Source organism: Corapipo altera, unplaced genomic scaffold (assembly GCF_003945725.1).
Source record: "Corapipo altera isolate COAL_440 unplaced genomic scaffold, ASM394572v1 55, whole genome shotgun sequence".
Lineage (NCBI taxonomy): Eukaryota > Metazoa > Chordata > Aves > Passeriformes > Pipridae > Corapipo > Corapipo altera.
This window is the reverse complement of record NW_020884882.1, coordinates 14,170,300-14,194,168: the sequence shown is the minus strand read 5'-3', so window position 1 is coordinate 14,194,168 and position 23,869 is coordinate 14,170,300. Positions and strand designations below refer to the sequence as shown.

Here is a 23,869-nt window from a genome sequence, read left to right as displayed (position 1 = left end):
GGGGAGGGAGCGAGGGAGGCTCCTAAGATGGAGGGAGCGTGGAAGGGCAGCGGGAGGAGGAGGAGTGCCGGTGTCTCCCAGCCTGCCGCCGGTGCCAGGGCTGGTGCGGTGCGAGCGCAGCCATGGCGGCTCCCCTCGCACTCCCCGCTCCGCGCACTCGCCGCTCCCAGACAAAGGGAGGTTTAACAAGGTGGAGGAGGGAACGCGCCTCCCAGCCCGCAAACTCGCCCACCCACCCACCCTCCCGCCGCGGGCGGGGGGACGCGGGCGGCCCGGCCCGGCGCGGTTCGGCCCGGCGGGGCCGGGGCGGAGCGCGGCGCCCCCCGCACCTCTCCGGGCCCGGCCCCGCTCCGTGTTTGTCGGCTGCTCCCGGCCCCGGGGGAGAGCGGCGGTGCGAGCAGCCGCTGGGTTTCGGGGCTCTGTAACATGGTTTCTCATGTGTGTGTTTTCTTTTTCTCCTCCTCCTCCTCCTCCTCTCCCTCCTCCTCCCGCCGCCTTTCTCCTCCTCCCCAAACACACACGTACACACACACGCTTCCCCTCTCCCTCCCCCTCCTCAAGGCCGAAAAGGCAAGCCAAACCTGCAGCCGATGAAGGCTTTTGGGATTGTAGCGTGTGCACCTTCAGGAACAGCGCCGAAGCCTTCAAATGCAGCATCTGCGATGTCAGGAAAGGCACCTCCACAAGGTACGTCCGCACCTTCCGACGCGGCTTTTGCTCCGCGCTGGGCTGCGCCGACTTGTTGATTTTTTCCGCTGTTGCCTGCACATCGGCCGGTTGCATCCCCCCTTCCCCTCCGTGCAGCCCCTTCTGTCCCTGTTCACGAGCTTGTGGATTTTAAAAATTCTCTTTCAAGCGTTTAATTGGAGCTGGAAGACATGTTTCGTGGATGTGGCAGCAACCTGGAATCTTTTTGTTGTTCCGTGCTTTTTTTGTTGCTGGAGATCCACAGCCAGCCACTCTGTGGTTTGGGGCAGATGGTTTTCTGTGGTTTGGGTGCGGGTTTACCCGTATTTTTTACAGGAGTAGACATGATTGAGGATTAGCGAGAGAGAAAGGAAACGGCTGAAACTAAAGATGCCATGAGAACAACAACTCCCTCCCTGAGATGTTGATCTCTCCGTGACTGTTGTCATCAGAAAGGAATCGGCTTTGTGCTCAGTGTGGGAATGGTGCGGATTTCTGAAAGCTTTAGCTGTCAGGTCTCTGTGATTGCCTTGCGCTGAGTAACTGTGGAGGTCTGTGAGATGGTGAAACTAACGTACTGTGCTTAATTTAATCTCGAAAAGAAAGCCCCCAAACTTGCTCTCTCCCAGTTAAGAGGTTCAGAAAGTTTGTCCTGGAGGTATCAGGTGGCGCTAAAACAGGCATGCGGTGCTCTGATTTTTGTGTCTTTTTGTGGTTTGTTTCTACCATGTCGATTCCTGATTTTGTTTGTGTTGTACCTTCCAAATTTGAGTTCCCATCGCTGTGCTCTGCCAAGGAAACAGTCCGTAAGATTTCCATTGTGAAAGGCGTGGTGTTCTTTGAGCGCAGCTGTGTATTGAGGTGCTCTCATCAGCAGGCTGTTTGCATGACTTGGCTGTCTTGGCTTGATTGACAGAGGAGGTGAAAGCTTGTTGGGTTGTTATTGTTCGCACTGTTCTTTAAGCAAAGTGAAGTGCCTACATTTTTAATGGGCAGCGTGTTTTCGGGCTATTGAAACTCTGAGTTACAGTAACAGAGTGCTGTAGTGCTTCACGGTGCGTTTTATGGTGCACGACGGGCTACAAGTATCTCTGTGCTTTTTACAAATTGTACAGAGGTGTTGAACTTAAACCAGTTGTAAGTAGCGTAGTTGGAGCATGAATAAGGTCGAGCTTCTGGGACAGTAGCGTTCTGTGCTGCTTCTTGACTGGTCCAGCCTCACTTTGGGTGCCCACTAAACCTTCCCAGCACGCTTGATTCCTGTGGGTCTCTGTTTCCTTGGCTTCCCCGTTGGCTCAGGTAAAACGTGTTGATCCTGCAGTCGCCTGCTCTGTAGCTGTGCTACAACAGGCACTCCCACAGCCTCACGTCCAGCATGTGCCTGGGTGCTGGTGGGAGGAGAGCCTTAATGAGATGTAAGAGCCCATATGGGATGGATCTTGTATCAGACACTATTATTTTCATTGGCCACCATGCTGCTGTTCATTTGGAGAGCAGCAGCTTGCTCTCACATGCCCTTACTTTTGTTCTTCTTTTTTTTTTTTTTTTAAATGATAATTTTCAAACTGTTGAGGTAGTAGGATGTTTTGTCTTTTAAAGAGCTATTAAGAGGGATAGCAGTCGATGATTTCAGGTTAAGAGCTGTAGCCTTACTTGCAGATGTGATCCTCGGGTCTAGAGCATTATAATTCTGTTTAGCTTTTAATGGACCCTTATGAATGGCTTCTAATTTTAATTCATTTAATTCATCAGCTTTCTATTCATTTTTCGCTGCTTTTAAAATTGCTTTTGTTTGTAGAATTTGAGAAAGTATTTAAAATATTCAATGGCCCATCATGTCTTCTTGCATATTTGTATAATTTATGAAGAAATACAACAGAAAGCAGAAGTGATTAAGTGTTGTGAGGGAGCATTGTGTGTTGGGAAATCCTGGGAGGTCAGAGCTGTTTGTGGTGTTACTTTGAATGTTATAGTATGTGACATGCAAGTCACTGCTGGGGAAATTCTTCAGAATTTTTTAAATAAATGACTGATGTAAAGATACTTAATGAATTATGATTGATAATCTATTACTTGAAATATAAGGTGTCTGATGAGCTTGACTTTTAAGTTGCAATTTGACAAGTTGATGACACTTCCACAGTTAAAACTGCCTTGCTTCATTGTGACTTACTTCAGTAACACTTATGGAAACTTATCAAACTCACTTTAAAGAAAAACCTCAACCAAGTAGTGAAAGGCATGGTGAGGCAACTGGTTTTCATCAGATTATTGTGTGCAATTACAGTATGCCCAGGGTTTTTTTAAGATCTGGTATGACCTACTTCCCCCCTCCCTCCACTCTGAAGCCAGTTATTTGTTGTGGAATTTAATTTGGCTGATAAATTTTCTCTGATTTAAGAACTAGTGAGGCCCTTAGCTAATTCTCACTGTGTGTATTTTTTTTCAGACTTGATATGATCTCTTGGCATGTGGGAGGGGTGGCTGGCAGCAGTTAGAAGTTTTATTTTCTCAGATCCAACTATCCCCTTTCCCTAGGATCTCGTAAAAGGAGCTTCAAACACAGTTTGAGTTGACCTGCCAAGTCAAAATCATTGTTGAGGCTAAACAGTTAAATTGTGCCTGAATATTTTTTCAGGGAGCTGTTTATAAATATTTCAGGTGCACTTTTAAATAAAAATTAGGTCAAATCCATCTCTGAAGAACTGGGAGTTGTCATGCACAGATTACATTAAACCTGTGGCACTTACTTGAATGCTGGATTTGTTACAGTATGTCACTGACTCCCTTTCCTCAACCTGATTCTTGCTATTTTATGGTTAAACTTTTATTACTTTCTGTTTAAGCAAGTATGTTGAGTTTTTCTACTGTTTTCCTTTTGTGAGGATCATGCCAAAGATGCAGGCTGTGTTCAACTCGGCTGAACCCAACGCTCAGCTGGATGAGCCGACGATTTAAGGGGCTGGCTTGGGAGTGAGCGGTGGGAAGGTGTTTGCTGGGGTGTACAATGCTTTTTTCCTTTCCTGGAGATTTTTGGAATGGTGTTACGGCACAGGGAACTGGTGCTGGTCACCCCTTGTGTCCTGAGGCTCTTCTGGTGGTTTGCTTTGGTGTAGCAACACCAGCTCCTGCACACAGGAGAAGGCTTGAATTAAAACTTGTGCTGGGAAGTTTGCTCCACATGTTCCTTTCCAATATCCATTCCTACTTCTAACATGGGAGGAAAGTTTTACTTTGGATTTCCTAAGACTGTGAGGGCAGGATTTGGCCTCGTATTTCCCATTTTGGGGAGCTGTGAGTTCCTATTTGAGGGTAGGTGATGGGTCCCTGTTTTTGTTTGATTTTCCTAATGGTATTCTTACTCCTCTTCTCCTTTGGTTCTTTGAGAGTTTACATATGTTATGTTCCTGTACACCTCTTGTAACTTCCTATCTCCTCCCAGACATGGCTGTGAAGTGTTTCTGCATGGGATTGTTTTCAGGCATCATTGTGAAGGAGAATATTTGCTCCCTCCTGATTTCAGAGATACTGTTTTCTGAAACTTTCCTGTTGGATAAATAGGCAAGCCCTGCGATGTGCTGGAGCTTCTCCGATGTTAATTTTGCTCTAACTTTAGGATAAGTGCTTTCCTTGTCTGAACTCCACATCCTTTTATCATGAATATGCCTTGAGTACAGAGAAATACACTTAAAGTCGGTGGAACATGTGAAAGCAACAACTGGATGTCTGACATGCAAATTAATAAAACAATGGGAGTTTAAAGTACAAAATTAATAAGTTGTAGAGTGTGTGTGTCCTCTGCAAGGTGTACACTTAATAAGCATTTCTGTTTTATTTGTTGCTAATACCTGTATGCCTGAAGTGCCTGGTTTGGAGTTTGCACCAAGTGATGTGAGTATGCACTGCTGAAGGAGTAATGTCAGTACTGCTTCACCCTTTTGCCATCCTTTTTTTTGAGGGGAGGCCAAGCTGAAACTGTTAATCATAATTCTGAAATGAATATTCTCTTGTGTGGAACGGGTGTCACAGATACTGGCTTTTGTTCCTCTTCAGTTCTCCAGAAAATTCCTTTGCATGTTTGCAGGATCTAAGCTAGCGCCTTGAGGGATGCAAACTACTGTCCATGTCACCATGGAAAAGTATTCTCTTGTTCTGCATCCAAGCTGGGCTGACCAGAATAGGCAACAGATAGTCCTGCTATTCCTGGAATGAGGAATCAAGCTTATGATCCTGACCTTCCCACAACTAATACATGCCCTGCTTATTTGCCATGTGTTTGCAGAACTGTTCTTCTGAAGGCGCTTGCTTTGGTGTGGGGCTGTGCTGTAGGCTGGAAGCAAAGTGGTTTACTTAGGTTCCTTTAAATTAGACAGCTTTCACCTGCATTAGGGTGGTTTTCTTTAACATTAGAACTGGCCTCTAAGTGGCTTAATTTCTATAAAAATGGAATATGTAACTCATCTGGAAAAAGCTGTCATGGAAGGGATGTTGGTACCTTTACTCTGGAATACTTGTTTTACTCTTTGGCTGTTTAGATCTCTGGTTAAATCATCCCTGGTTTTCCCATCGATCCAACAGTTAAATGGCTGTTGGATCAGGTGGAGGGAAGCATGGTCAGTACCAGCCTGGAGCTCTGCCAGTGTTCCACCAGGCCATCCACATCCTGAGGATGTGTCCCCTCAGGGACTGCTGTGCTGGTGATGGGGAGTGCAGTGTAACTCTGCCTAGGTGGTTCTGAGTGCTGGAATGCACAATACCTATTAGCAAAATGTTTGCCCACATGCCAGGAGTTCTTGAGACCTCTGTTGTCTCATATCTTGTTTACCCACACTGCCTACAAGTAAGTGGCTGTTACTTTGGAGTACTTTTGCTAAGTCTGGCAAAGCCACCAGGGCAGAGGAGCCAAGGACAGGAGCAAACAGCATTTGACAAGAGAATGCTGATGGTTCGCAGCAAACCCTCAGTTCTGGGGCTGTGGTTTGACCACACACTAAGTTTGTGACTTGTATTGCAGGACCCCAGCTGTCTCAGCCATATGCCTTGGAGTATTGATCCATTATGAACTGACTACTGGTACAGATTCATGCTACACTTATTTTTTAAGCTGGCAGGGAGTTAGTCTGTGAGGCTTCATCTGAGCAGATGAAGCTGTTCAGCTTCAGATGAGCTATTACCTGGTGCAAGCATAACCCTGGTGTAAGGTCTGTGTCTTGTACTTCAGCTGTTTGAAAGAAGTGAGAGTTGTGTCCTGATTTGCTCTTTGCAGTGTTTGGCTCTGGCATTAATGATCTCATTACCATCACCCCAGGATTTCTCTTAGATCTCAGCACCTCTGGGAAATCATTCTCAGCAGGGAAGATCCTCAGTATTGACGTGCAGCACCAAGGCAATACCCCTTTCTATGGTTGTCAGATTTGGGTACCTGAGATGCTGTTGGTGACAAATGCAGTAGGGAGTGTGGTGGTTCCTGTGATCACTTTGCTTCCACCACTTGTTTCCCCCAACTGTCCTATTAAGGAATAATTGCTGTACCTGTTGTTTTCCTGGTTTTATTAGGATAAAAAGATCTTTTTGCTAAAATAAGTAGTAAAATCTTCAGCATGGATAAGGGGTGCTTATAATATTTATGTAGACTACCCGTTTGGGTTAAATAATTGTGGGTGGTAGGACTTAATGTCAATCTCTGATTTCTCTTGGAGACTCTCAAAAGATCTGGTGGATAAACTGCAACACTGAGCATGTTAATATTTCACTGATAATATGCAGTGTGGATATTATTCATTTTTCCCTTCCTCCATCAGCTGCTTTCTTGGGAGACAGGAATCTAAATCAAAGTATGTATGTGCATGTAGGAGGAGAGGGCATGCAGCTCTTTCACTGCTGCGAACAGGCGTCCTGTCCACTGGGATGCTGACCCCTTGCTCCTGACAGGTCCTTGTGGGGAACTGGTAGGCAGAGGAATGCAGAGCAACTTTCTCTCCATGCCTTTCTTAATTGCCCTGATTGTTTCATGTTCCCATCAGCTGGGTGTGGAGGGGCTGCTGCCTTTGCAGGACTGGTGGGTGTATTTGCACCCGGACGTGGGTTCCTCTGGTTGGTGGAATTGGATGAACTAGAAATAAGAAAGTGTGCAGTGTTGCCTGGAGTAATAGTTGAGAGGAGGGAAGTGGTGGATGCAGGTGTGGTTCTCTGTGGCCACCCTTGGCTCCTGTGGGATCCTGGCTGGCTGTCCTGTGCTGTGTTGGTGTTCCCCAGCAGCATGTGGTGCTCTGGGGCTCTGTTTTGGCTGAACTGTTGGGCCCCTGAAAAAAGCGCCTGAGACCCAAGACAAATGAGGGATGAAAGGTGTCAGGAAATCTGCTACGGGCTAGAAGGATTGTTTTGGCTGGCTACATCTGGCTTTTGTGCTGTAGCTTGGACACCCCTGCCATAACTCCAGGCTAGTTCACTGCTGATCATGAATCAGGTGTCACTTGTGCTCCGGCAGCTGCAAGACTTGCTGTGCGTTATTGGTAGGCTTTCTGTTCCCTGCTGTGGTGCCGCTCCTTTTCTTACTGCTCCATTGGGCTTGAACAAACAGACAGGCCCTTCCAGGGTCCCTTGGTGAGAAACACAGAAGTTGAGGGCGGTTCTGGGGAGCCCTGCTGGCATGCAGGGATACAGCAGCAGGGTGGGACATACGGCTCGGGGAGCACTCCTGCGTTAGGCGATGCACGTGCTCTGCTCGTCCTTGATTTGATGTGCATCTGTCCTTGTCTGGGGAATTCTCCTTACGAGGAAACCCACTGACCTATTTAGTGGGATTTCGAGTGGTTCTGTAGGTTAGTGGGTTCCAGTCCCACAATGTAGGTCACTCGCAAGGTGAGCTGGAGTTTCATAACATGTAGCTCTGCCTTGAAATAAGATTCATGCAAAGTCTCTCTGTGGCTGTGTCTTGCAGCTGTACGTTACATCTCTTTGCACTGGGCTCTTCCTTCACAAGGTAAAATGAGAAATTTGGGCATTTCCAGTGGGAAGGGGTCTTACAGGAGGGTTTATGAGTATTTATTTACTTAAGACCTGCAGAGAGGTAAGGAAAAATTTTCCTTTTTGCCATTTCATGTTTATAAAAGACATGACAAAAAGAGGAGGTCATGAGTACTGAGTAACCCATCCAGGCTACCCTAAGCAGATGTCCAGGAGTACAGGATACAGCAGAAATAATGTGGAAATGCCTCCATTACATTTATGTAAGTTCCTTTTACAGCTGACATATGCTAAATACATTGATCGTCTCTTTGTGCAGACAGATTTCCTTTACATCAACCAGAGCTCCTTTTACACTTTTTTGGTACATCTGGAGATACGACCAGATCCTTAACATCGCTCTTCCCATAAACCAGCTATTAATTAGGAGCATGTTCTTTGTAGCAGAGCGCTAATTGGTACATCAACAAATTCACTGCCTGTTAAACATGGGAAAGATTGTAATTCTGACTGGCTCAAATATAAATGAGAGGGGAGAAGCATCACTTCTCCTTGCTGGTGTGGTGAGATTAGTTTGATTGTTCAGTAGCTCAGTGTCCTCTGAGTTATGTGAATCTCAAGTCCTGCCTAGGAAAAACCAAAATGAACTGGCTAAAAGTGGCTGTTGTTTTGATAATATTTTATTATTGAAGTGCTGTCTTTCAGAAAGTTCAGAGTACAGCCACAGCCAATCTTTTGTTAAGTAATACTGGAATTACATGAGAAAAATGGATTTTTAGGGTTCTAAAGCATGGTTTGTGAAGCTGGGAGACCTGATTTTGAACTGTATGTGGTCTTATTTGAGACACTGGCCTGGGATTGTGGAGTACATTCCTATGCTACAGAGATCAAAGTACTAAAAATTTGTAATCATGTTCTTTGCTGCAGAAGCAAAAGTCTTGTAATTGTAAAATAGATGTTGACCTTCTGACTGATAAACATTTTGAAGCATCTGTTTTATGGCAATTTGTTGGGAGCTGAAATGTTCCATATTTAATATGTGTGCTTCTTGTCATTTGCTGTATGGAGGTGCAAACTTCCAGAAATGATGTTTACAGCTTATATGGGAATATGGACATATTGGTGTGGACAGTGGGATCAAGTGCACCCTCAGCAAGTTTGCTGATGACATGAAGCTGTGGTGTGGTCACGTGCTGGAGGGAAGGAATGTCATCCAGAGGGACCTGGGCAGCCTAGAGAGGGGGGACCATGCAACTGTCATGGCTGGATGGAGAATGGACTGGGAGCAGCCCTGGGCTGAAGAACTCGGGGGTGTTGGTTGAGGAGAAGCTCAGTGTGACCCAGGAATGTGCACTGACAGCCCAGAAAGCAAAACATGTCCTGTGCTCCTTCCCCAGAGCATGGGCAACAGGGAGAGGGAGGGGATTGTGCCCCTCTGCTGTGCTCTGGTTAGACCCCACCTCCAGTGCTGCCTCTGGCTCTGGGAACCTCAAGAGAGGAAGGATGTAATGCTGCTGGAGCAAGTCCAGAGGAGGCCCCAGAGATGATCAGAGGGATGGAGCCCCTATCCTACAGAGACAGGCTGAGAGAGTTGGGATTGTTTAGCCTGGAGAAAAGAAGGTTCCAGGGAGACCTTAGAGCCCCTTCCAGTGCCTAAAGGGGCTCCAGGAGAGGTGGAGAGGGACTTGGGACAAGGACCTGGAAAGGGGGAATGGCTTCAAGCTGAACAGAGGGCAGGGTTAGATTGGATATTAGGAAGAAATTCTTCCCTGTGCAGGTGGTGAGGCCATGGCACAGGCTGCCCAGAGAAGCTGTGGCTGCCCCATCCCTGGAAGTGTCCAAGGCCAGGTTGGACCAACGTGATCTAGTGGAAGGTGTCCCTGTCCTTGGCAGGGGGTTGAACAAATTACTCTTTAGGATCCCTTCCAACCCAAACCATTCCGTGAGTCTCTGTTCAGGAGTTCCAGAAACTTTAGTTTGAGGACTTTACCAGATTGGTTGTCTTTAAATAAAATGGAAGCAAAACAAGTCATTTTGGGATTTTGTTTAGGGCTAAACAAGGAGTAAATGTTTAGACATGTTTTCTCAAGCAGATTGTTGATAGGGATTTCAAGAGTTATGATAAATTGTTTGTAACATGCAGAGGTGCTAAGTGAGACAAAATATCTTGCTTGAGATAAAGCTGTCCTCTTCAGATTTATATTTTTGAGTAGACAGGCATCAGACTGATCATAATCTAAAGTATTTTTACCTGAACTAAATTATTTTTGTGCATGTGGAACTGTGTCTGGGTAATTCATGAGCAACTTCACATGGTGGAATCGGGGAGGTGGACAGAGGATGCAGAGCTACTGGAATTTGGTGGTTTCAGTGATCTAAAGTTGATCAGAACACTGCCCCACGAGTCTTGAGCACAGGTTACCCCCTGCACCCTGGTCCCAAATGTGCAACCTTTTTTATATTATAGGGGTATTTCTTAATGGAATAGGATTGCTCCCCTTTTTTTTTTTTTTTGTTATCTGTGTACTAAACAAATGCATGGGGAAGGATTTGTATTTTCTTCCCACTTCTGCAGATGTCAGCGGGGCTTGCATGATGTTAATGTGATTTCAGCCTGTGTAAGAGATGCTGGAATTCACACTTTAGAAAATCAGTTTGCTAAATATCCTCAGGTTGCCATTTTTTAATCCATATGATTGTATTCACTGTCTGTGTTTTAATTTGGTCAAGAAATTTACGTCTGTGGTACATGTTTCATTCCTTTGTTTAATAAAAAAACCCCAAAATCTAGTTTAGCAGAAGGGTATAAATTTTCCTTGCCCTGGTTGGACAAAGCATGCTGATCTGCTCAGGTTGTTGGAAATGTGTGTTTCTGCTGAGACATTTGGCTCTCATTATATATCTTGGAGCTCTTATTCTGAAAGTGCTTTCACTGGTTTTTTCGGAAGTGGCACTGAGCACTTTCTCTTCCTGAGATGAGATTTCAATAAGAGAGGCAATACATTGATGGATGATGGCCCTGTGATGGAGTCAATCAGCCTGTGCAGTCATTTGTCTCCTGGGGATACAGGGTAGAGCACATCATTAGCAGCAGAAGGGGAGGCTTTCCTCTGTAATGCTAATAGGGTGAGGAAGCTGGTTGGTGCCTGCTTGCTGCCATTGCTCAGTTATCACAGATGCCTTACAGAGAAATAAAACCGTTTTCATTTGTTGTCCATGGGTGTGGATCAATTTAACAAAAATATTTAATAAGCTCTAGGAAATGTTTCTGATTCAGCATAGTATTAGCAATCCGTAAAAATGGGGAAGTATTTTGGGGGAATTGTGTGTGTCTCACTGGTTTTACACACAAGTAGCTTGACTTGTGTAGGAAAGACTGGCAGCTGCCTGATACCAGTGTGGGATTTGAAGGGCTGTGGGTCTTATTTGGAGAAGTGTTGAAAGTGAAGCCCGTGGGTTGCAGAAGTTACTGTAATAGTGTCTGACAGCGCTGGTGTGTTGGAGCAAAAGGCAAAGCACGTGGCAGTGAGGGTGGTGGGTGACTTGGCCAAGGCACAGCTTGGTGCTGCGCTGGTCTGTGGCAGCAGGACTGAGGTTGGTGTGCTGGGCATCATCCAGCTTTGCCCAGGGAGGATGAGTTAACCTGCAACAACTCTTCCTCAGTGGCTGCTTTGCTCCTTTCCAGGCTCTTTCCTTCTGTGGAGGTGGTGTAGCAGTGATCCCATCAGGAGCAAGTGTGGGCTTTCCTTGGGGTGGGCAGGAGCACTACTGTTTCAGGATACAGGGTTGCAAACCTTATGTAAGGACTATCTCAGTGTCCAGAGATGATCAGTGGCACATATGGAAACCCTGAGTGTTGGGAGGAAAGTGTTCTGGGTGGCTGGTGGGTATACACTCTAGTACAGGGAGTGGGGCACTGCTTGTTGTGGAGACTTCTCTTTTCCCCTTTTTTAACTCACTGTGACTCTGGACAGCTCGGTAATAGCTCACCTGCATAGGTTTACCTGTCTGTAAAGTAAATGCAGTATGAAGTCCACATGTAGCTTATAGGAGGCAAAGTTCATTTTTGGAAAGCACTTTAGGTTCTGAAATGTCTTCTCAGAAACTGCACATGAAGTCAGACTTAACAAACAGTGCTTATCTTCCTTTCTCTGAACTTCATAGATAATCATTTTAAAGCAGGGGCAGCAAGAAAGCAAGTGATGTTGCAACTCCTGGAATGGTGTGGTGGGTAGTTTTTGTACACATTTTTCTCTCATGTACAGTGATGCCTTTGCTCCTGAGGCTCGGGAGGAATGGCTGAGCTCCGTGGTGTTTGCATACTAAAGGCACGGGGTTGTCAGAGCTGTGCCATTTTACATGTGGGTTAGCAGAGCAAGGAACATGCTTCGTCATGGGTGTGGGAATGCAGTGCTCTGGCAGCAATTAAAAGCCATTAATTAAAAGTACTTATTGCCGGATGTGAGTCAAGTTAGTTGTGAGTTGCTTAACTTCTGAGGTCAAGAAGATCTAATGCATCCTGAGACATGCTTTGTTAGGGTCCGTGGGACTGCCAGGCTGTCCACAGGGACAGGCTGGAATAGCAGAGCTCAAACTGTGGAATTTTGAGCTTCATTAAATGACTTATTGACAGTGTCAGTTTGGCAGCACCTCTGCAAGCTGGGACCACACATTTGCATTCAGAATTTTAGGCCTTTGAAGGGTTTGTTAAGGCTCCTGGGTTACATCAGCTGGGAAGGTACAAGTACAGGCTGGGAATTTACAGTGCTGTGCTGAGAGTCACTGTGACTGAATCAGCATTCAGAGAAGTGATAGTGAAACTTTATGGTAAAGAAAAGCTGTCCTGTCTCTATGAAGGGGATGACATTTTTTTCCAATTACAAATTAGCAAATTGATAGAAAAATTGTTGACAATTTTTGTCAACCTCAACAGGAGGTTGAACATCATATCCTTGTGTCATGGACCTACTCTGTGAATGCATGGGAGATCACCTATGTTCAACCTGTGCAGTTACAGAGATGTAAAATATGAGGACAGTCTCACTGCTTGTGCCTGGAAGAAGCATTCCTTCTGCCAACAGCCCAGCATGTCCAGCAAATAATGGAAAAAGACCTGTAATGATGTACCTGTTACAGTTCTGTGCCAGTTCTCAGGGTTTTCCCTAAAGTGCAGGGAGAGTGAGGGATACCATCTAGCAGTAGTTTATCTAGTAGCATCTCTTTGGTTTTTCTCCTCTTTACTTATTTTTTTATGTGTTGAACCAGCCTGACTTTCCCACTGGGACTCTGAATTCAAAACTCTGAAGTTGTACAACTGTGTACTACACTGCCACAAGCATGAGTAGTTTATTGGTTTTTTTTTCCATGAGGGCATATAAGTGTAAGGAGCAGCTTTACTTAGTCACAGGTGTGAAGTGTGTCAGAATATGGACCCTGTGCTAAGAAATTAGTTTAATAACAGTTGGTCACTGTATTTCCAAGTGTGTTGGCACTTGAAAACGTGTCTTGATTCAGCAGGTAGTTGATGTCTGGGGAGAATGTGACCTTTTGCTCTTTACATTGATTTTTTTGAGTCATGTCCAGAGGCTGCAGAAGTGAATGCAGCACTTTGCTGTCAGCTGCAAGGGTTGGATCAGGCCTCTGGGACCAATGCACTGAGAAGAAAGGGAATAAGTTGACATGAAATTTAACACGGTTGTCTTTTGTGATCTTGCTTTGTTCCAAGACTATTGTTTTTCAGGTAGATGTTTTTAATAGATAAAAAAGAATTGAGAAATGAGTCGTATTATATAAAGGTCTAAATGAGACTCGAGGGAATAGGTTGGTCTGTGTCCATGTAAGGAGAGGAGTCCTCAGATCTCTCATTGTTCTCGGTTGTCCTGGAGCCTCTAAAGTTTGAATAGTGGCTGAGGCTGATAAAACTCTGGATCTGGGTGTTTTTTTTTTTTTGATTTTTTTTTTTTAATTTATTTTTTTTTGTTTTGCTTTTGTTTTTTTTTAAAGAAAGCATCACAGATGGTGATCAAACATTTTCTTGTTTTTAAGCAGAATGAAATGAAATACACAGAAAGACCCAACAAATTGACCAAATTTTGCAGGGCTGTAGTTCTCAATGAGTCTCATCCATGTGCTCACTTGGATCAAAGATATGATATTCCTTCTCCCTGGAGAGGGAATATCTTTGCATGTGTAGCCAGCAGATTATTGGTAAGTAAGACAGGTTGATTATCGTGCCTTGCTGCTTTTCCTCCCTGTGCCCATTCAGAGTAATATCCTTAGCAGCTTTTAAAGTAAAGTTTCTCCTGGAAGAATTGCAGGCTCGAGGCAGAAAAAGTTTTCTTACCAGTTTTGAACTACTGGGACTATTGTGTTTTTTGAAATGCTGCTCATCACTTCACAAAACTGCTACAAGTACAGTCTTGAATCATACATAGCCTGGAGAATATCCTGGGGGTAGGGAGACATAAATGATTGTTTAATTGGGCTGCTCTTTTGTGTAGCTTGTATCATATTGAGTGTAGGGAAAGCACTGATTCTAAGAGTGTTTTACTGTAACAATTCTCTGAGCCCTAAGATGAGCATTCATCCCAGTAAAATTTAATGTATTGTTAAGCAAGACATGCAAATGTGTTTTGACTTGAGTTTAAGTTTGTTAATAAAAATGTTGCCAATCTCTCAGCTTTCAAACATTTGGTAATTATACTAACTGAGGTCTTGAAGAGTTTTACAAGGAAAACAACATTCTGTTGGAAGGAAAAAAACTTTGTAATTAACACAAATAGTTAATAACTTTTTATATTTCATTAGATTAATGAAAAAACGTGTCTTCAGTGTTTTTTAGCAGAGATGGCAAAAATCTGAGTAACATACCAACATTTTTTTAATTAAGAATACGTTGATAATTTTAAAATTTCATTTTTGACATCCAGCTCTTAGGCTTAAAATTAATGTCAAACTTAGGCTTTTTTATACTCCAGGAAAATACGCAAAACACGCAGCAAAAGCAAGCTCATGAAAATCAATTAGAATAATAGAGTACAGCCATTGCAAAATATCATTACAATGGTTAAGTAATTACCCCACTGCATGACTTAGCAAGAGGGATAAATAATGCATGTGGAATTGTGTTGGAGCTTGCAAGGAAGATTCCTGCTGCCAGAGTGGCTGGGAAGGGCAGAGGCAGAGCACGTGTCCGAGGAGGGTGTCTGCTGGGTCCGGAGCTGATGGATGAAACCTTTCAGTGCCTCTGATAAAATGCAAACCAGACCCAATTTGCTGCATTTCTTAGAATTTTGAGGTGGCCTTTGTGCATTAACCCAAGGACTGGAGTCCCATGGGCAGCGTGTCCCAGCTCCTGAGGGAGCTCGGGTCTGGTCAGCAGGAATGTTGGCTCTTTTTTCAGCAGGCAGATGAGGGAGTTGATTTTTCTTCCTTTCAGCTAGAACTGAATACTCTGAATCTGTCAGTTGCTGTCAAGAGGATTGTACTTTGGATTAGTGAGCTCCTGGAAGCAGTTTGAATCATTGCAGTTAAAAGGACGCCGAACAGCAGTGTAATTAATAGTTATATAATGTACCCAACAAGCTTAGGGAACCAGAATGGAACTTGGAAAGAAATACAACCCCATGAATCCCTGCACTGCCTGAGGACCACCACACGTTTCTAGGGTGATGCTTCTCATCCCACCACCCTTATGGTCAGGGCAGGTTTGTTGCTGATGTGTTGGTTCCATCATGAGATGTATGGGATCACCTTTCTGCATCTTTCTCCTTCCCTTCTTTTCCTCTGTCCTCATCAGGATCTGATCAGACCAAGATCCCTCCTCGCCTTAGACTTGTTGGAACTATTCTTTGCTTCTGTGTTTGCAGAGGTCTTTAACTGCTGTGTAATTATGGATGCCACATGAAATAACTCTTGAGCTCGTGAGAGTAATACACATTTTTGTTGTTGGGTTTTTGAATAGAAATTTCAGGGCAATTATGCAACACCTTCCTGTTATACAGTCCTAGTAAAACTGTCAGTCTTTAACCACTTGTGTTTTTAGGGGAGCTGAAATGGCTATTTGAGGCTTGCAGAGTAGCTTGTTTTGTGACAGGCTCAAACCTGTCAGGAAAAGCTGTGTATTTTAGCAAGGCATCAGGTGAGTCTGTGCACCTCAGACCTCCTGTCTTATAGGTATTGAGCTGGAGGTGTAATGCTTTCAAGTTTTTAATATTAGTGTCTCTGAATATCTTAAGTACACAGAGATGATAATGAGAATTCTGAGGTGTTGGTCTAATTCTGGGTGAGTTTGATAAAAAAGTGAATGTAATTTTATTCCTTTAGCTCACTGAATGCTTCAGTTGTCTTAAAGCTTTACAGTCCAACATTTAAAAATATTTTTTTCTCTTAGTTGACGTTTAGATGTGGTGTTTAGGGACATGGTTTAGTGATGGACCTGACTGTGCTGGGTTAATGCTTGGACTAAGATTTTAAAGGTCTTTTTCAACCTATATGATTCTATGAAAAAGCGATAATTTTGCTGGTATAGAACTTAATATTTCTGTTTCTAAAAAGGTACCTTATCAAACGTATCGATTGGTGATTAATTAGAAAGTAATTCTCATGTCTAAAAATTTGTTATAAAATGTGATACAACTGCTAAGCAAATGTAAGGCTGCCTGCCCTCCAGTTTTGTATCTACTTTGCTTCTCTGAGTCAGTTTGTTCAATATTCACTGCCACTGACCTTGGATAATTAAGAAAAAACTCTGCTGTTCTGAGGAGATAAATGCAGCTCCTGTTTGGAACGAGGCTGATTAGCCCCATTGTGAAAGTGTAATCTAATGTCAGTAGTTTCTGGTGGGATGGATGCTGGCTTTGCAAGACTCAATGTCCTCTTTTCTACTCCCTGATATCCACCTGAAGTTGGTGAAAATCTCCCTGGGCCTCCAAGATCTGAAGCTTGCAGTGGACCTCTTCAGTTTTCAATGGAAGTTAATTTAAGGTTTCTTTTGCTCTCTGAGTCCCTTTGTCTCTTCCAGCCTATTTCCAGTGCAGATACAAGGCTGTGGTTGTGCTCTGGGTGGAGGTTTGAGATTCCTGGATGCTGCAGTGGCTGGAGCAGGGATTGGTGCAGGTGGATGTTCCTGTTGCACAGCAGAGTCGGTGACACTGTTGGATGTCACACACCAGGGTTGCCAGCCCTGTGCACTGGGGGCTGAAACACCAATGGAGAGAAAAGGCCAAATCACAAAAACAAGAAAAAAATATCAGGAGAAGCAAAATTTTTTTCAGGCCAGTGAAATTATTTTTCAAAATTTGGCTGTTGGACAAGTCCCTTGCTCTTTTATTTTTCTCCGTGCTGCCTCTTGGGCTTCATTTTTTTACTTCTCTGTTTGCTCTCCAGGAGATGTTTGTGACTTAAACTACGGGCTTGTTTAAAAAACAAACAACCCTCACACTGTAAACATCTTCATGATGATCACACAGTCGCACAGTGTTTTAGTGAACTTTTTTCTTTTCCAGGTGAGATACTTTGCTCCTATATTTGCTCTGGCAAAGTACTCCAGGCTGAAGATTGTTAATGAAGTTGCACTTCGGTGATTTTTTTGGTTTTGTTTCTCTTTAGCTGGTGTCAGCCTCTTTACCCTCTTTGGAGAATGTATTCTGGTGGTAAATTGTGTATTTGCAAGATTGTCTTCTGTTAATACACATTGGGGCATTGTTCCTGGTGGGATATTTGGGTACTGATGGGATGTCAATGATTATCAGGAAGATTTTTGAATGGCTTGTGGAGTCTGGTTTTGAAGCCAAATCTGCAGGCTTGAAAATCTTGAAGATATTGTAATCTTCCCCCCCCCCCCAAAGGTATTATTTATTTGGGAAATTGCATAATACTTGTTATGCAAGCAGTCTCTTTTCAGCCACTGTTTAAAGTGTGCTATGGAAAAAAGTGTTATTTTTTTTTCAAATTCAGGTAGCAAATGGCACAAAAATCTCACAACTGAGATGTTTTAATGAAGAGAGGTTTTGATGAAGGTTGCGTTGTGTTTGCAGCAGAGGTAAGGCAGCGCTGCACACAGCAAATGTTCACACCTGTTCCCACAAAGAGATTCAATTCCCACCATGCATCCAATTCTGAGAAATGATGATTGATGTACAGACTGTGGATAAAATCAACATAGGTCCGCTAATTGAAATACATTTTTCATGGAATGTTGCTAGTAAACAAGTTCTTAAGTGAAATCTATCCATACCTTACTTTACAACACCTCATTTGAGGATTTGCTGCTTACCCCAAGTTCTAGGTCATTTTTCACATGTCTATGAGTGTCCTGAAGTAACTAATTTTTGTAGACATCTCTCCTTTTCCTCTGCAGGCTGGTGCATGGCCTTGTTTTTGAGTTTCCCTGAAAATCTGATTTTAAAAAAAGCATGAGTTGATACAGTGGAGTATTACTGGGGTCGTAGGAGGACACTGGAGCCCTCATCCTCTTTGCACCTTTAACTCCACGGCATTAAAATATGGTGTGGCTGCTTCCCAACATCAGGAACCTGACGGGTTTTACAGTCAGGTTTTAGCTGTGTGCCTTGAATAAATCTGTTTATTTGAGAAAGCCTTGTTTCATGTAGTGTCTGAGTGGAAGAGTTACTCAGTTGAACAAAAGAGACTTAAAATGAAGCTGTTAATTGTCACAGCCGGTGACTTTTTTCTATGCATTGCTACCAACTGAGAGCACTTTAAACTCCCATACGAGGTATGAGAAGGCCCATACCTCTTATCTGCACCTCCGTGAGTAAGGAAAGCAGTTGTTCAATTATTGTCTATAATTAGTGTGCTTCAGTGGGTAGGCAGGTGTTAGTTATTCAGTCTCTTTCACTGTCTCTTGCTTTTCCAGGAGTGTGTGCCTACCAGTTTTCTGTCCTCAGGCATCAGGATGATCCCTACCTGGCAAGACCTGTGTAGTGGGTGGCCTGCTCCTATCAGTTGTGAAAAGGGGAAAGCTTAGATAAGTACAAAAATGAGTCCAGCTGATAGAGGAGTATCTTACCCAGGTTGAAAGAATTTGAGACATGCTGTGATTGCAGTAATGAATGAAGTATTCAGAATAACTTGTCCAGTTCTGTGTGGTTTCCCTGAAAGCAAGCTTGCAAGTCTGAGGGCCTATTATTTAACTTCATGGGGCTGATTTAGACTAAGCTTATATCTTCCTGTAGAAATCATTGAACTTAAAACAGCAGATCATCACGACCTCAGTACTACTGCTGCTTTCTGTAAAATGCTTATTATAGGTATTGCAGCATCCAAAATGTTTACTCATCACTGAGCACTTGTTACCCAGGCAGGTTGTTTGTGCATCTGTGTACGGTGTGGAGGGTGTGTGCATATAGGATTAACATAGTTTAACTGCATGGAGAACTGTATAAATCCGACTAAAACTTAGGACTGTTTTATGAGAATTATTTTCTCCTGTGTGTAGACCAAAGGGAAATAAATGACCTGAAGTTCTTGCTGATAAGAAAAAAGAAATACAGAAGTGGATTTTGTTGCTGGAATCTGTGTTATAAAAGCAGCAGATGAGTGTGCCTGTGAAGCTGCTGTGGTGGTTTTATTTGGTTTTGGAGCAGTGGAGAAATAACTTGTGAAAGGCCTGGGCCTTGGTGTTGCAGTGGGCACTATGTGTGGACATGCTTTGTCTGCTGCTCATTTATAGGTCAGCTTCTTTAGACTTTACCATTCAAAGTTCTTTTATAAGCTTATCAGGTATTTTATGTCACTACATGTCAGTCATTGAAATGGTAACCTTTGAGACAGCACCTGTTCAAATTGAAAATCCACTTTCCTCAGAAACACCTTCTACTGGAGACTTATCAAATACTTTAGTGGGAGTCTGTCTGCTTTGGTGAAACTCTTGGTTTAGCTGCTGCTGTAAAGAAAGGGAGTCAGACTGTTGGTGCAGTGCAGTGATGGAAAAGCTGTCTAGGTGTACATGAGATTAGAGGAATGATAAACCTGGATTTACACCTTAATGCAAGCACACCATTCCCAAAGGAGGTAGAGCAAGACTTGTGCTGTGTTAAAACACTGCCTTTCCATGGAAATCTCTGTAGAAGAGCACTGCTGTTGATGACAAAATGAGCAAAGGATGTTCAGTGTCCAGGTTTCCTGCTACAGATGTATTTAAAAGGCTCATGTTACTCTTTCTTGAGCCCTGATCCTCAGTAAGTCAGTCCACTGCCTGTGTAAGGTGTAAAGGAGGTTCACTTGAAGTTGATGGAATTGGTGTCACTGAGGTTAAACTTCAGCGTAGGATGTATTGTCTGAAACGCCACCGAAGTGCATTTGTCTGTAAGCAGAGAAGTCAGATGCTTCCCAAACTTCTGGTGACTGTACCAGCATGTCCAGGAAATGTCTGCAGCCTCCAGGGAAGGAGCAGAGAATTCTCTTCCAACTCACGCTGGTAGTTTTTTAACAGTTGTGTAAGTGGCATTTAAGCTACATTGAGCTTTGACTGTGTAACTCATTGGCTTTTCCCACTTCACCTCCGCTACCTTCTTTGAGCTTAATATGACACTTCAGGGGGAAAAAAATAGGAATTCTTTTCAAGGAAGCTCTGAGGTGATTTGCTGCCTTTTCCTTTAGAAAAGACTTGAAGCTTCTTCCAAGTTCAGAAGGACACAGCTACCTGCATGTCAGAGAGCAGCGTGGAGGGGCTGTTGGGATCCAGGGCTGCTTGTTGGTTTTGGATGAAGCTGCCTGCCCCACACTGCCCTGGCTGCCACCGGGAGAGGAAAGAAGCTGAATAAACAGGGAAACTGTGAAATAAACAGCAACAAAACCAAACCTAGCCCCTGCCTCGGGGCGTGGGCTCCAGTTGGTAAAGCAGCTGTTTCAAAACTAGACTTTCTTTTGTTAAAAGGCACATAAAAGCTTTTCTGCTTTTGTTTTTGTGCCATAATGATAATTTCCATGTGTTTTTCTGTGGTATTTGATTGCTTTCAATTTCTTCTGAGGAAACTTAGTGGAAAAGTGCGCAGTTGTGTTATTGCAGCATCAAGGTGGTTGCTTCAGCTTTTCCTGCCTTGTGTACCCCTGTGTTTTTAGAAGTGACCAATTTCAGGTAGTGAACTTTCAAGTGTTTTTCTAAGTTTCCACTCAGCTTTTAAAGCTAAATAGACTTTTGGAGGTCCAGGTCAGGCTGCAAATACTCGTGGAGGGGCTTCAGTACTCATGACTTTCCTCACTGTTGTTCACCATGAGTGCCAGAGCTGCTGCTGCACTGGTGTCAACCCCTCTGGCTTTGTGGGTGCATCAAGAGGGAATAATAGGTGGGCTTGGAAAGCTAATGGCAGGAGCAGGCAAGGCTGTTTCATGTGGGCAGCGCAGACAGACGGGGAGGTTTTGTGTTGGTTTGAATCCTGGCACTTGCTGCTGCTCTCAGTGACCCCACAGATTATGAAAAGAGATAGTGATGAGAAAGTATTTTCATGTGTTTTCTCTAGATGGTTGGTGCATGTGTAGTTGCTCACAAAGTTGTGCTAACCCCGAAACCTTGTGCTGTTTTGGTGCAGAGTGTGGGTACGAGCTCCTTAGGAAGTGGTTGCTCAACTCGGTTTTCCGCAATGCGTTCGAGTAAAAACAAAGTTCTGTTTTTAGCTTGCTTTAACTTGGAAATTCTGGTGATAAGCATTTTTAGCTGCACAATCCAGGAAGAAATTAGAAGAGGAAGCAACATAACATCATCGTAGAATCCCACTGAGTCATTTTTGTAAATCTCCAGAAGCAAGTAATTTCTCTAATCTGGTAGATGTGTATCGCCAATGGGTTGAAGTCCTAGAGCTCAAAAAAACTTCCCCTGTACTTAACTGGAAATAAACCTAACCAAGAGGTGTCTTAATAGATACACCTGAGACTGAGGTGTCTGGGTATTGTGATACACTGAAACCAGAACCAAACCCAGTGCAGCTGGTCGCCTCAGTAGTGCTTTTCAGGACTTTCCTTTATTTGTTCTGTTACTGTGTTTGCTATTCTAAAATAATTAGTATGTGTTTATTAGCACAAAAATAGGTTTATAATATGTCATCTAAAAATCCCCGTACTTAGTTATGTGGTTGGTAATTTTATCTTCCTCTGCTTAGATAATGTACAATATCTCTAATCTGACATCAGATATAAAGTAGAAAGTCTTAGCGTGTCTGGGCAGTGTGTGTTGTCTGAGGTTGTAAAGCGTGTGCCATGTGCTGTGCTTGAGCTTTTGGTTCTCTTTTGTTGAACAGAGGAAGTGAAACTTCAGCTGTATTCTGTGTATTCTCTTCTTCCATTTCCAAGTATGATCTCCCCTGACTTCTGTATTTCATTCATCTGCAAACCTGTTTCACTTTCATGACACCTCTTAGTTACGCATGATGGTAAATTTGCATTTATTTGCTATTTGCATGTCGTGTGGTATTTCCTGTTGTATATTCATCCTGTGAGAATTTACAGCGGGATTTACAGGTCTGATGCACTGTCTTACACCTGAAAATACCTCAGTGTATCTTTTATATAGAAAAATGCCCAAACCTCGTTTCCTCTCTGCCCTGACTAATTGCTGGGCATAGGAACAGTTTAATAGCAACCCCTTAAACCAGTGAGTGACAACTGACTTGGTCACAGCTCATTTTTGAGCCTGTATCTCTGAATTTTCACTGTCATTGTTTAGTTTAAGAGAAGGTAGGTTATATAAAAAGAAAACACTCAGATCCAGAACCTTGATGTGCGGATTTTGAGTCATTGCAAAACAGCAGTCAAGTGAGGACGGATGTTTTGTACGGGAAAGCCCTGTGATGACTCCCCATCCTTCGATTAAAGGATCGTGCCGGGTGCCGTTGTTCTCACCCCACACATTTGCCTCTCGGAAATCAAGCAGTGGCAAACACCAACCACTCACTTCCGTACCTGCGTTCCCAGCGGTGCTGGGAAGTGCAGCAGCTGGAAGTCCTGGGAGCTGCCGGCCGTTGCCGTGCGCGCTCCGCTGGGTCCGCTCCGTCCCGAGACTGTGCAGATGACACAGTGCATTAGGCTGACAAACCCACACGTGTTGCGGGTCAGGCAGGCTGCCAAGAGCTCAGCACTCAGCCAGCGGGGAGGAAAGCATTAGGAATCCCAATAATCCGCACATCAGTCTCTGTGTGCTGCTTGGTCAGTGGAGACCGAGCGAGTGAGCTGTGGAGAGATTGTGGGTATTAAGTGGGATGGGTAATGAAAGGCTGTGCTGGCGCTGATGTGAGACTCTTTAAATGGAAAATGACTTTAAATGATGGTGCCAGGGCAGTTGGAGTGATTTGCCGCTGGCACAGGTTCACAGTGTAACTGGTAGTTTTCAGTGAGACTAACCACTTCTTTAGGATGGAACACCAGAATTGCTTTGAAGAACTGAGGGGGGGGAAAAGAACTTTTAACTGAATTTGCTTGCTTTCCCTTCCTGGGGCTTGTACCAGACTGATGGTAATTCAGGAGTTTGGTTGTGTGTGTTTGTGTGCACAAATGAACACAAGCCATGTGAGCATATGCAAAGCTGCAAAACAATAGTCATCAGGGTGAAAATAGTGGTAGGACAATAAAATCAGTATTTTAGATTCAAGATTACCTTATCTGAGAACTTTCTTGAAAAATGATAGTTTTGTCTGGACAACTAGTTATCATTGTTATCTGCAGATCAGAAGTTGGCTTGTGGAGAACTCGGAAATGTTTCTGTTGTTGTAATTAATTATTTCTGGCTTTTTGTTGTGTAGGAGAGTGGTCTCTGCTAATTTTATTTACAAAGGTAGTTGAGTTGCCCTATCCTACATCATGATAGACACACATAAATAACTTGCACTAGTACTCCAAGTGGAAACCAACGGTTTACTAAGTCGGTTTCTTCTAAGGCTTCCTAGTTAGTGGGAGGACAAGCTTTTGAACTGAGTTATTGTAATATTGTTTCCTGGCAAATTTTGAAACCATCTGGGTCAGTTCCTCACGCCCAGGAGTAATGATTCTGAAAGCAAAAGTTTCTGTGCTCTGGGGCCGTGCTGTTCCCACGGTGCTTGAACAGCAGCTCTCGACGGCAGGCTGACTTCCCCTCCGGCTTTCCCGGGAAGCAGCGTGTGTGTGCAGGGTCGTGTGTGTGCAGGGTCGTGTGTGTGCAGGGTCGTGTGTGTGCAGGATCCTGTGTGTGCAGGGTCGTGTGTGTGCAGGGTCGTGTGTGTGCAGG

General features: G+C 43.8%; 1 protein-coding gene across 1 annotated transcript in view; it reads left to right on the top strand.

The window, feature by feature from the left end:
- Positions 1-23,869, top strand: part of RYBP (RING1 and YY1 binding protein) — a 43,809-nt gene that overhangs the window by 586 nt on the left and 19,354 nt on the right. Inside the window, exon 2 of the mRNA XM_027640654.1 lies at positions 562-687. Within this exon, the coding sequence (XP_027496455.1) occupies positions 562-687 (126 nt within the window). The remainder of the gene's footprint in view (positions 1-561; positions 688-23,869) is intronic.